The following is a 14,263-nucleotide window of genomic DNA, read 5'->3' as shown; positions in this document are numbered from 1 at the left end:
TGCTGTTATAGCTTACCAAATAATGTTAGTACAGTAATGCATTTTAAATGTGGTCAGTAGTTGGTTGCAGGATGATGCAGCAGAGCTTTGGCTCGTGCTGGTCGAAATGCTCTGCTGACCTCATCCAAAGCATAAAAAGAAAAAAAGACCAGTCAGGTCACACAATAATGGAGATGTTGAAGAAACTGATGATACTTTCCTGTAAGCTCTGTCATGCCTGGAGGACAAATCAAGTTCCCAAAGTCAGCACCCTTAAAAGTTTCAAGTTCAAACTCAACCCGGGTATTCACAGCTGAATCAATAATGAATCTGCAGTGGATCCAAGGTTTGGTTTGACTTTCAGTGCTGTTACAGGAGCCTGACGTTCCTTTTGGGTAGATCGTAATTCAAATCAGTTCTTTTAAGTCCTTCTTTAAAAGGGTTCTGTTTTATGTCTTTTTGCCAAATGGAACAAAGAAAACAGTTTGTATATTTGCTGTGTTTTGCATCCGTCTTTTCTTTACCAGCCTGTGTTTCGCTGCTACTCAGAACTTATGCACTTTTTTTCTTCTTTCTTTCTGATATTTCACACAAGAACCTTATCAAAGTCACCAGTCTTTACGTTTGTCCTAATTTGTGCACCACACCATGTTGCCACTTATCAGGTTTGAGGGTCATTAGGCTTGCATCTATTCAAGCTGAATGACTCCCACATGGCTAATGTGTGGCTCTGAACAACATGGTTGTTCAAACACACAAGGCCCTCAGCTGCAGGTGGCATTTTGAAGTGGAATGCCTTTTGAAATATTTCTCTGTGCCTTGGACCCCAAGTCGTGCCCCACGGGCACTTTATGTCCTAAGATGTGTTTGAAGTCTTTGAATTAGCACTGTGCTGACACTGATGCTGTGTTGTTTCCTGTTTGCAGGACATAGACCTGCTGGATATAGCTTACATAAAAGATGCCAGAAATGGAAAGTGCACCAAAACACCGAAGGTAAACCTGTATTCAGTTGTCTTGCCTGGCCAATGCTCCTTTATATAAAAATGTGTTTAAATGCCTTATGGTCATTCATTATTTCTGTGCAATCTAACATTGAGTGTTTATTAGGTGCAAATTTCACAAATTACTGTATAGATATAGCGTCAGCAAAGATGTTTACTACATTGCACGCGATTCATAGATGGGGATTTAAATATTTATATATCACCGAATTATTATTATTATTATTATTATTTTTTTACATTTTCCAACATAAGGGCTGGTTTGGATCTTCTTAGTATTTATCCAAACCCACATATACAATTCTCAGCTTCCCAAGAGAATGTATATATCACAAACTGATAATTGTTTTTTTGGATTTGCCATCAAAAGTGGATCTTTGTTCTTCTCTCCTGTATCAAATGTCATTTCTCAAATCTCTTGGCAGTCTCAGTGTATTTTATTCAATAATTAAATTAGATTAATTTTATTAATCCCAAAATGGGATTTTTTTTTAATGAAAGGTAAGAGTAAAAGTAAGGTGACTGTGACAGGTAAGGTGCATGAGGTAGATGGAAGTAGTACAATAAAATAAGTAATAATAAGTATTCTGCAGATGATTATTTATCACTTGAGTTATTATCCAGTTATTTTTGAAAGTCATAAATATGTTGTTTGAGTTTTAGTGGATATAACGTTTTTTTCCAAAACAACAACTGGTTAGTATTAACAACTCAGTCAATATCTTCCAGTCAAAAACAATATTGTTTGTTTCTTCTTTTCCTTATTTTACCTCATTCTTATATTAGTATAATTTAATTTAATATGTTTAATGATCGAGAATACAACTCTGCCGAAGGTGTCTGGTCTGATTTTCAATTTAAGGAATGCACCCTGACAGGCCATGTGCTCTGATTTGCATATTTACTTTCAACCTTCTTACCCATTTAAAGTTTGAGAAAAGGCTGAGATCGCCCCAAGACCTCTAATCTCACGCTTCACCAGATAAAACTGCCAGACCCAGAGCACCAGCTATCCTGAGCCTCCCTGGTCAGATGACCGATTTATGCTTCAGGACTGCTGCAGGCCACCTGCAGAGTTTCCCCAGGCATAGTTCAACAACCGTCAAGAATTAATAAAATATTGTTTGTGGAAAAAAAGTAGGATAGGCTACGTTAAAGTCTAAATTCTTTAAATCATTTAGAACAACATTTTAGATTACTTTCACATCCATCTTCTTGTAGATGAGACGATCGCAATCGTTTCATGTGCTACCGACTGCACCACAGCGCTGCCCTTGATTTCACATTTAGTGTTTGATTTCTTTTCTTCTTTTCATTGTCTTGTCTTATTGACCAACATGAGTCATCATTTAGTAATGAAGTTTAAACTATTTATTATTGATTTGTCCCTCGGAGGGCAATTTGGTGTACAGTACAGTTACACTTTCTACAACTGTAGTCTGCTGCTGGTCGCTGCGTGCGCCCAGGCAATGTGGGTGAAGTGTCTCGCCTTAGGACACACGCGCCTGAGCCAGGAATCGAACCGCCAACCTCTCGATCATAGGACGACCACCCTCTCAACCACATGCACCACCATCGCCCACCACACCATGTTGCCACTTATCAGGTTTGAGGGTCATTAGGCTTGCAAACTAGTGGGAACAATGCATTGAAATTACTTTTTCTTCTCATAATAAAAGTGTATGGATGGTTTACTGGGAAAGCTTGCAAGTCTTGGGTATCCATATTGCAATTTCACACGTAATTAAAGTGCTGCTGATTGTAAGAACTGAGAGAAAAATGTGTTCACATTTTTTAATCTTCCGCGCTGTCACCGTCAAGCAATTTGGCTCATCCTGGTGCAATTACAAAGCCAAATTCAGTTCTCACACTTAATTTCCCACTTACCACGCAATGACTCGAACAACTCGCGCACTCATCTGCTTTTTCAGTTCATGCCTGTATATAATGAATCAGCTTCATATATCGTTTTTTAGCTCAATCAGTCTTGTGATGAGCTGCTATCACTTAGGAGCAGCGTTCTTCATCCCTTTGGCTAAATGCAGGAGGAGAAGCAAGTGGGGGTTGTGTGCTGCTGCTCTGTCTGGGGAGGGACACAATGACTTCAATAACCCACAAAGGATTCATGCATTTCTAAACAGCTTACAGAGTGATGCAACCCAGGGAGGAGAGACAAACACGTGATCGCTAAGATGTTCGAAGCATTGGAAATCCATTAGTGGGAGATGGACTGGTGATGCACCCTGGGTACTGTAATGGGAGCACCCGGGAGACACATTGTCTGAAGAGCTGATGAGATGTGGAGAGGAGGACAGCAAAATGATGGGGGAGAAATGACGGGAATGGGGATAAGAAGAAGACCAGAGAACGGATAAGAGGGAGGTCTCAATGGCAAGATTACGCATCACTGGGTTATTAAGAAATCACGGGGCTCTCGAGAGAAATAAACTGTGGGGCAAATAACTATTTTAGACAGGTTCCAAAATCTCATGTGGGACAAAAGCACACCAAAAAGTCACCACACTGACTGTTGTCTTTGTTGTTCTAGTCGCATTTCAACAAATCGGTTCTTCCGCATTGTGTCAGAGCTCACTTTCATGGATTACACTGAAGCACTCTTTTGTGCACTTTGCAGGAAACCGACACACTTAGTAAGACTGGATGAGATGTGGGTTTCATGGTGAACTGTTAAAAAAAAAAAAGCTTTCATTGACCAACTCCAGAATTCTCCCTCTCAGCCAGACATGATCGAACGCAGAAATGGGTTCAGGTTGGAAAGATGGTGCTGGGCTCAGCTTTTCATAAACTCATACTGTCTTTGAGCAACATCAGAATGTCTCGTCACGCTGTTTAGTAGCCTCGTCTGCCCTCTAACTTATGCCGCCCTGCCCATTGGCTCCAGCTACTCAGTTGTGATTCACCCACTTTCTCTGTGAAGACACACCCACGCACACACACACACACACACACACAAAATAAAAAACGGGACACAAATACCTCAATTTCTTTTCTCTCCAGAGAAGAACACTCAGTATCATTTGTACATCGCTTCCACTTGGACCCACGTCCCACGCTGGCGCTCATTTACTGAACAACAGAGTGGTATAAAAGCAGTGTCCTGTGCTCTGTCAGGATTATGATGTTAATCACCATGCAGTTACCCCATCCTCATTCAGACTGATTAGATTGGCCACTTGTCTGAGGCAACCTTTTGTTTGACGGGCAGCTCCGGAAATAGTGATGATTATCATCTACCGGTCCTCCGTGCAGCGTTTCTAGCATGGAGAATAAAGAGCGTGAACTTTTCTAAAATCCACATTGTTTGTTTTGTAGGAGTTTGTGGTTATAATGGAGTATTTATCTTTTTAATAATTTGCACAAAAAGCCAATATTGCTGAAAAGATCTTGGACTAAATGGACCGAAGTCAGCTTCAGAATCTGAGCTCCGATGCTCTTTTCCTCCTGTTCCTTCAGCAGACTTTTAGTGCGACGTGTCCGCCAGCTCCGTCACAGTCTGAGCCTGGCGCAGAGAAGACTGCTGCTAAATACAGAACAGCTTGTGTGTCCCCAGCAGGGTAACACGATCTGGAGGCCAGTCGGCCGTCATCGCCATCGCTCTGTCTGGCCAACAAAGTCGGCAAAAGCTCCCTCTCCCACAGCAGTCCGTGCTGTGGGAGAGGCTCCTCCGAGTGCACAGCGAGCGACTGTAGGGTTGAGATAGCCAGTGCATATTCAAAGCAGATGTGTCTAAAGCAGAGATTATGTATTTTTGTTTTTATTTTAACAAAGGAAATACAAACAGGACATTCCCAATGTTCTGATATTTATTTTAATCTTATCTTTTCCAAATAATTTGTTTAAATATTGAGCAAAATTCAGTTTTTCAATTCAGCATTGAATTCACATTGTAGCAAAATGAGTCTCAGTGAATATATAGGACTCCTGAAACTTCACACAGCTGTCCACAGAAGCTTAGATTCTGGTGTGACTTACAGGAAGGGGACATTCTTTAGGGGAAATGAAGCTATGAAACAGCTCTGGTGAGTATTTGTGTCGACCTAAAGGCCCCTACTGGATGTGGCACATTGTACATACTGTGACATTGTGATGCTCAGCATTGGAAGGCCGTTTGAGCTGTGTGTCTGTGCTGAAGTGATTTGTTTGTTTGCGAATACACAGTTGTGTGTGTGTTGGGTGATGTCATATGTATATATATCTTTTTTGAAAGTGTGTCTTATTGCTGTAATGATTTGTGCATTCAAGCCAAGTTCTTCAAAAATATTAATATCCACATTTCATTGGAAGGAAAGTACTGAAAATAGGACTGAGCAGAGACTGACATTTGTTCTGACAGTTTGTGCTGCATAAGCGAAACTATAAAAGAAACGAATCTCCAATAAGATCTTCAACCTGAGGCTGCACAGATATTGAATTAATACAAGTGCGTTTTTCTCTAGCAGCACAAAATATCCCTTTATCTTTCAGGAGTTTTTTTTCTCTTTCCACTGTGGAATCAAAAAAAAGGTCTTGAGTGCAATGTTTCATAGTATCATATTTGAAGTATTAAATTCCAGCACCGTGACAACCTCAATGCCATCTCACCCACATCCCAGAGAGGCTAGTCATGATTCAAGATTGCTGCACAGCTACACAATCCAGTGTAGTGGACTGCAGAGCAATCGTGGGTCATTGCTTACAGATAAAATAAGATACGGGGATCAGGGGCTGCCACTGGTTGGCTGCAGTTTGTGGTCACATGGCAGTGTGTTTAAGTAATGGGCTTGAGGCCATCTGTGTTTTGTAGTTAATTAATGACCAAATCCTAAATAAGGACAGTTGTGCAAAAGAGCACTGATGGTCTGAGAGATAAGCAGGTGAATTAATGAAAGTAAAGGGAGGACGATCAATGACTGTGTGTGTGTGTGTGTGTGTTCAAGACACAAGAAGTAGAGAGATCAAAGCTGCAATGTATCTCTTCTGGATCATCACCAAAATGTTCTGTTCCTGGTTACATTCCCAACATTTCCTGAAAATTCCATCAAGATCCCTCCAGAACTCTTTAAGTAATGTTGCTAAAAGACAAACAGACAAACAGACAGACAGATAAACGCCCACAAAAACACAACCTCCTTGGTGGAGGTAAAAATGCCATTCCCTTCATGACATCTACACACATTTTAGTTTATATTCTTAAATGGACCAAATGATTAATATTTATGGATGTATGCCCTAACTGCCCATTCATCTCTTACTGTGCTCATCTTGAGGTATACTATTGTTCATAATCTGGATTCATTGATTTGTATGATTGCATGGAATGAGAAATGAAAATACAATTTCTGGCAACATTCTAAATGAAGAAGTTTTTGTTGAGAAATAAAGTAAACACAACTATGGAGCTGCGTGAATATTGATACCATCTTTCATTTACCATACTTTCTGCAGAAGACACTAATTCTTATTCACACCATCGAGCAATCTGTCAATTGTGAAACCAAATGATGAATTGGTCCTTTCAGAAATGTAATCGTCACAGATTTAACATGTCTTTCTTGATGATTGATTCTACATCATTGTATTAATCGATTACTCATATAATCGTGCCGTCATTTTTTTGTAATAATTTTTATTCAGTTGAAATACGACATCTTTATATTTGCTGGCGGTGGAAGCGTGAGGAGACTGGTAGAATAGAACGCTGCAGCAAAAAACATTTGATGAAAAGGGGGGGGGGGGGGGGGGGGGGGATTAGGTTCTGCTATATGTGAATGACTATAGGTTTGGAAAATCGTCCGTCCCTCGTCGTGTCTGCTCGGACATATTTAAAGGCATGAAAGTGCCTGGCGTTGACAAGGACCGGAGAGAGATCTCCCACGCATGCCATTTTTAGACATGGTTCCCGCACGCATATACTGAACACGCACGCACATACGCCATCAAACACGCAGCCGTCTGTGGCATGATGGGCACGGAAATAAACCTGCCATTATTCGATGTGACCATGACCAACCTCCACCTAAATTAGACGCTCTGATGCTCAGGATGTTGAGTAGGCGGCCACATATCAGGAGGTTGGTGGTTCAATCCCCAGCCCCTACCTATATCAAAATGTTCAAGACGCTGAACCCCCAAATTGCTCTCAAACGACCATTGGCATGTCAATGACTTTCTCAATGGCTATCGTTGATGAGCAGGGGGCGCCTTGCATTATAGCCTCTCCCAGACCACGTGCAATTTTACCACCTAAAAGGCCTTTTATGTAACAACTGTGCAGCAAAGTAGTTTCAGTCACAACCAGGGTTGCCCTTTCACACATGGAGCACACACCAGGAGATAATCTGTGCCTGAAGCGCTCCCTCCAACTGGAATAGCTGTTTTGTTTTAGGCCAGAGGTGATGCCTAGGGAGAGCTTCTAGAAGGAGGAGGAGGACTTGCCCATGAGGATGTATTTGGATGTATCAACAACGTCACTGGAATGGATAGCGAAATATAAGCAGAGATACAAAGTGGATAAATTACATGAAACATCCTCGTCTTCATTAGCACAGTTCAATTCACTTGGACAATTTCCTACTTTATTCAAATGTAGGCTTAAATGGAAGTTGTACTGAAAAACAAGAGAACTTAATCAGACATTATCATTTACTTTTAGAACTCTTTACACACATCTGGGTTTCAGTCACTCAGACATGCAAGTTCAGCCATTGCCAGATTGGAAACCAATGGCTCCTAACTATTGTTTTCATCAAGGGGATTGACCACAAGGCACAATATGGCATCTTGCAGAAAGAGGGGATTAAAGTGAACGAGTATTTGGACTCAAAGACAAGCAATTGATCACCGTCATGCATCGATGGAACTGCTGCAGCAGGGAATGAGAATGGGACCGTAATGAGTAGAGGCAATGAGGCAAAGAAAAGGTTGGTGTAATGTACCCCCGATGGGTTTGGGCTTGATTCCTCAACCAATTACTTAGGTAATCTTCGCACAGATGAATCCCCCACCCCAGACTGTGAAGCAGGCCATCTCATTAACGCTCCCGGAGAAGTTGAACGTGACTCTCGCTCTCTCTTTGTGCTGCCTCAGAAACCGTCAAGCTACCAAACATGAGACTGAGCTGTTGGACTAGGATGAATGAAAAAAAGCGACTGCTTTAATGAAGAAATGAACCTGAGACTGTAACGATGAATAGAGCATCCTGTGTTCGCATAGAGGTAATCTTACCGAACCGGGTCCAGCGATAGCGCTCTTGGTGAAAAGGCCAGGCGGAGCACAATGGCACACCTGTGAAGGTAGAGTTAAGCACAACCCCTGTGGAAATGGCTCGCTTTACTGAGGAGAAGAGGATTCTGTCATGAATCTGTTCATGTTCATTCTTGTGTACTATTGCAGGAGGGCATTAGAAATGAACTAAAGAAAGGGATATGCATATATAAAGGTTTAGTTTTCTGCTTTTAGTGAGAAGCTGAAAGAAATTTTCAGCTTCAACTTCCCAGAAACCTCTGATAGTCAGTAATGTAGCACATTTACAGTATTTGTTTCTCAATGATCTCCCCGTACATCGTTGTAAAGATGCACAGTGTCTTATTAAAGAAAAATAAATACATTCAACCTCACAGCAACAGGAGTAAATGATCACAAGATGACCTCCACCCATCTAAAACATGTAGGCTTTATGTTCAAAGGGGGGGGGGGGGTCTGGAAGAAAAGAAAAATCCTCAAGTGAGCAACTGGCAGCTTGAAGTCACCCTGCTCGTGTTAGTTCCTATGAGACTTGGCGCACACCTCCGAGTCACTTGATGCCCACAGTGAAATCAGATGTGACATTTTGTTAACCCCGCAAAGGTCGCCCAAGTGGAGATGATCAAATAAGACAAGTGCTCCCTGACTAGAGAGCAGAATGTCTGCCTGGAGAAAGTCAGCATTTTAGTAGCATTTTTCACATATATATTTGTACAAGGAATGGATTGTTGCAGCTTGATCTTTCAACAGTTAGTATTAGCAAAATATTTCCATCATTTATCCCGAATCAAACTGACAAATCCACTTGTCATTTCTGTTTTTTAATTATTTGAGCTATTTTCGATTTTTTCCCCCATATGTCCACAGACTACAAGAATAAAAAAAATAAAAAATGCATGTACTCTTTGCTAACAAACACTTTACAGTAGTTTGTTAAGCCTGCCACTGATAAATTACTTGCTATCAATCAGCTTCTGATAGCCGTGCTGCTATCGACTGATTTGGCCTCCATTTAGCTGTTCTTCCCTGCAGCAATCAGGTGCCAGGGTCAATATGCTTGAATTGATGACTCTTTCTGCCGTCAGGTAGAGGAATCCTAATCCTTAATCTGCATGTTGACTGATTACGTAAAAGGAGACTGATCTTGCATCGTATTGTATTCAATTGATAAATTACAGACTCTGAAGTCTATATTGGTTTAGAGTCTAAAATGAGAGTGTGATTCGTATCTCAAATTACCTCTGGATATTTAATTATCTTTGGAAATAATCCCAGTTCAGTCGATACGTTGTGAGCAAACAATGGAATTGTCTCCCACACTACATACACACACATGCCAGGCAGCAGTATACCATACCCACTTGCAAGCAAGTGTGAACTTGAGGGGTTATGATGGATCTGTTACCATGGAAACCATACAGAAGAGAGGATGAAGATCAAGCTAACAAGGGCAAGAAACACTCCCTTTCCACACAGTCACTTTCCATCTGACAGTGCAGCACAGGAACGGTCACGTCAACCGCTAATTAGGTCTCTTCTCACCTCAGAACATTCACACCTCTTCCTGTCCCTTATTTGTGCTTTTCTGTGAGTCGAGATTGACAGTTGACTTATGATTCTCAAAGTGATTAAGACACAGAGTTCAAAACATTTATTTCCACTGTGATTGCATTTCAGGAAAATTTTGCCAAAACAAAGCAGCATCTGATCTTCAAGCAAATTTGGCATATATGACACTTTTGCTTTCCGATCCTTAAAACGCTGATAAATCTGCAACAAGCTCTTCGATGGACAAAGCTATAAATCTTCTCTGGCTCAGTATCAGAAACATTCTCTTGCTAATTCCCTCGAAAGAGCTTTGGAGAAATTAAGAGTTGATTGCTTTGAAATAAAATGTTTCCAATGACTCACTTTAATTTAAAACTCTAATCTGCCTTACTTTGCTAATGATCATGAATGCTAATGAAGCAGTGCCAATGAAGCAATGCTAATGATCATTGATCATTTCAAACTGTAGGTAACTCCTTTTTGAAACAGACTCTTTCCTTTGCACAGAAGAGTAAACACCCAGACAAGCCTGCAGCCAGTAGTCTTTCTCCCCTTCTTGTTTTTAAAGGGGACATATTATGAAAAACATTTTTCTCATGTTTCTACACTAATATTTGGTGGTTTCGGGTCAAACTGCTAAATTAAACCATTCAGTCAATCCTGCGTAGTTGTGTAGTCAAGTATTGAAACATGTTTGTCAACACTCTTCCCCGTTGTGACATCACATCAGGCGCACGTTCACAAGATGTGCGTGCACTCTCCTCGTGTCTGCGCCCCGCACGTCCACGCTCTACCTGTGGCTCGTGTATGAGTCGAAGAAGAAGAAGAGCAGAGTGGATAACGTTTATTTTTGGAGGTAATGTTCCGGCGAAAATTGGCAAAAAAAATTTAGTGTGTGCTAAAAAACTCACCTCACCGGTTACCATGGTTGCATGCCCGCTATGCGTTTAGTTACTGTTTCATTTTCAGAGGCGTTTCTGGCAGAGCTGTTTGAGACAGGAAAGAGGGACGCTGTCCTGCAGCACCTCTTTGTTATTTTGACCAAAGACGGTCACAGATATTTCATATAAGTGTTTGGGAACTGCCTTAACTTGTGGAAAAAGGCTGTAATATGTGACCTTTAAATGGTTCAGATATGATTGGGATAATCAATATTTTCAAGTTTCCCACCATACTGTTATAGATCATCTATTAACAGCAAGCGTTCGGTGAGCAGAATGTGGATATTACATTAGGTGAGAGCGAAGTACGTGGAAAGTCTGTTGATGCCAGGTCAACCCTTAACACCATCAATCACAGAATCTGTGGACAAATCGCGTGTGTGTGTGTGTGTGTGTGTGTGTGAAGAGACAGGTGACCTTTATCTCTCCCTCCAATGATCCAGTCCGAGCACACAAGCATGCCTGAGACTTAACTGGTGTTCTGTTGTAAATCTCTTGAGGGTTCATAAAGAACTTCGGCGACCGAAGAGCTCTCAAACCATTTCCTGCCCAAACTAATAATATAAATAGACAGAAGAAGCCTTTACTTGTTCATCCTCTTTTGGTTGCATTACATTTAAACTATTTGTTTAGCTAAAACGTCCCCCAGATTCCTTTTCTGGACACGACACGGTAGCTGACATGCTTGCAGCTTGGTTCCACGATTGTAACACTTACCAGAGGTGCTGACAACACGCTTTGTCGGCTTTCTGGGCCTGCTGTAGTGTGCAGTTCTAAAAATCATCTTTTTATACAAACAAGTGCAACTTATGACAGTAGAATAATCTGAAAATCTTGATTAAATCAGCCTTTTGTTAGACTCCATTACTTCTCAGACATCTTTTGTTCAACAATCAAACACTTTTATTCGCACCAAGAAATCTTCACTTGATTCAGGAGAAAAATGTCTTTAAGTGAACGCATTTAGCATAAAGCAGGCACGCTTTAATAATTGAACCTTTTCTGTAACCTGAGCTGTCCTGCAAGGAGTGACTGAAATGACAATTTCCATGTTTCCCTCTCTCTGCATCCCAAAATGTCTAAAAGCTTCAGGTTATTCCTCTCTTAATCAGCTGACTCGGATCGTCTCCCTCGTTATAGAGTGGCAGGCATTTGTCTAGACACGTGCTGGAACGCAATTACAAGCAGAGACAGAATAATTAAAGTTGGGGGTTCCACAGGTGTCTGGTGTCTGGTGCTGATCAAACGTGCACCGATAATCAGCTTTTATCAGAGGTCGTTCACACTGAATCAAAACCAATCAGATACGGAGGGTAGTTCCTCATGGGAGTTGTTGATTCCCTCCTCACGGCTGTCATTAATGGGTCGTCCCCAGATTTGTGTCAGCTCAACCGTAAATAGTACGAGATAGACATTTGATTATTCTTAAATATACAAGGGCTTGCTTAAACATTTAGTCATCCTTTGTTGGGGGGGATCGGTGAATCGCACAGATGCCATAACAAATGGGGCATTATCCGAGGGTGGCGTAGCTCGGCCCGGCAGATGGTCTTGGGATGTCGGGACAGCAGGCTCTCTGTGTGACGGTGAAGCTAATGATGGCAAAAGGCTAACTGATTATTGCAGATGGAGGATAAATCACAATTACCACGGCACAAAGCTTACTGAGGATCCTACAGTGTTTCCAACGTGATCCAGAGACCCAATTAGAGCCGTCACAAACGACTTCTGTTCTCAGCATGAGGAACAATTGCGTTTGTACCAGCTTGACTGTCAACCAACTGTTCAGAATCTTTTGTGTGTGTGTGTGTGTGAATGCCCAATTGACCCAGCATACCACGCTGTCTGAACTGCACAAAATAATGAGCTTTGATGTGAGGTGCAATCTCTTCCACAAGATTAGAACAGAACTGTCCTGCAGATTATAACAATGGATCTGTCCTGTGACACTTATCTTCATGGCAGGCCTGACTTTCTCAAACGTTTCACAATTTTTAAAGTCACACAAGGATTTGAAGACAATGATGGAATATGCACCTGCTCTTTCTTTAGCCTTTATTTTAATTCCCTCTGTTTAGCATTATTCCCTTTGATTCCTTGTGTATTGCAACTACTATGTGGTGCTTTTACCCTGAGTACGACTAAGCCTAATTAGACAATGTTAAACTAAAGGTTCTGAGGATGCACGGTTAAAGATTCCTGCAGGATATTAAATATTAGTTGTGTGCGCACTGATGCTTATTTTAGAGGCCTGCATGCAAGCCTTTTGCGTCATTCATATTGGCCTAACAAATTGCCCTGATGACAAAGCCCTGTTCCTGGGATGAACAAAGCCAGGTCTCCGTGTTCTTCTCCATCAGCAGGAAGACGAAACACAGCCGCCTCTCCTTAACTTCCCTATTACTTTATACAACATGTCACCCGCTTCTTCTGCTGCAAACCCTCTCACTCCCCTTATCCGTTCAATCTGCTCCAATTGGTTCTGGTCGGAATTTTTAACGATGTCACTCGGCTGGAATCTGCTTTGTGTCTCTGCACGTTAAGGAAGTCACATAAGTAGAAGACAGAAAGAAGTGAATCGGTCAGAGGGAGAGGACATATGCTGGCTTAGAACCGCTACCGTGGCCTAGCATCAACAGCCTGAAGGCTGCGCCATGTGCCAACAGGGGCTCATTTAAATTATTTACTGTTGGACCCCATTGTGGACATTTCGCTTGCAGGGCTTCTCTCCATGGGGCTCCTGGCTCTTGGAGAGACTGAGCAGGGTGCCAGAGGGAGGACTGGAGGCTCGGAATGGCCCTCTTTTCAAACACACCGGCTGATCTACTGCAGGCTGCTTTCAGGGAAAAGGGATTGATTGGTTTGAAGAGAAGAAAGAGAAATCACTCTCGGTTCATTTATAAACAGTGGGGAACACAAAATAGAGCAGCGCCTGAAAAAGTTGAGTTGGTCCCAAGATTTCTTTCCACATTCGGGGGTGATTATCTGACACAGTGGGAGCTGTGTTTTTCTGACATTGCCGTGAAAAATCCTCCTGGTTTTTTTGCCTGTAGCTGACAGCAACCTCCAATACTGAAGCTGAAGTTTGTCATTGCTTTGAAGACATTATCTATATTCATGGTGATAAATGCATACTTCATTGATTCCCTGCCCAGTGGAGCTGGCTTGGAGGACACAGGTGCAAATGCAGTCAAGTCCAAGTTTGCATGACAAATATTTCTGCTCTGTCTCTTTTTGGCCTAACAATGTTTATTTGTCTCTGTATGGGCGGACGTGCATCTGCAGGCCTTCAGATGGCCTCGCATGTGTCACTTCTATGCATGAGTGTGCTGCATGCAAGCATTGTTGAGCAATTTGTTTTGCATTTCATGGCTGCTCAACAATGGATGCATTAAATTATGGTTCTGTATGACTGCAGGATAATTGCTGTAGTTGTATATCTGTCCGCTTATGAAGTTGTTTTTAGTGCAAGAGACAGACGGCTTCAGCACAATGGGGTTCATCCAATGGGGCTCAAATTATTGAGAATGACTCACAAAGAGTGGGTTGG

The 14,263-nt window shown here is 41.8% G+C and overlaps 1 protein-coding gene across 1 annotated transcript in view; it reads left to right on the top strand.

Annotated features, from left to right (window-relative positions):
* The window catches only part of plcb1l (phospholipase C beta 1-like), a 59,509-nt gene that overhangs the window by 911 nt on the left and 44,335 nt on the right, over positions 1-14,263 (top strand). Inside the window, exon 2 of the mRNA XM_068754067.1 lies at positions 906-974. Coding sequence (XP_068610168.1) covers positions 906-974 — 69 coding nt within the window. The remainder of the gene's footprint in view (positions 1-905; positions 975-14,263) is intronic.

The sequence above is a fragment of the Brachionichthys hirsutus genome, chromosome 20 (assembly GCF_040956055.1).
Source record: "Brachionichthys hirsutus isolate HB-005 chromosome 20, CSIRO-AGI_Bhir_v1, whole genome shotgun sequence".
In the NCBI taxonomy this organism is placed as follows: domain Eukaryota; kingdom Metazoa; phylum Chordata; class Actinopteri; order Lophiiformes; family Brachionichthyidae; genus Brachionichthys; species Brachionichthys hirsutus.
Note: the sequence above shows the minus strand (reverse complement) of the source record. Positions and strands in the feature narration are given on the sequence as shown.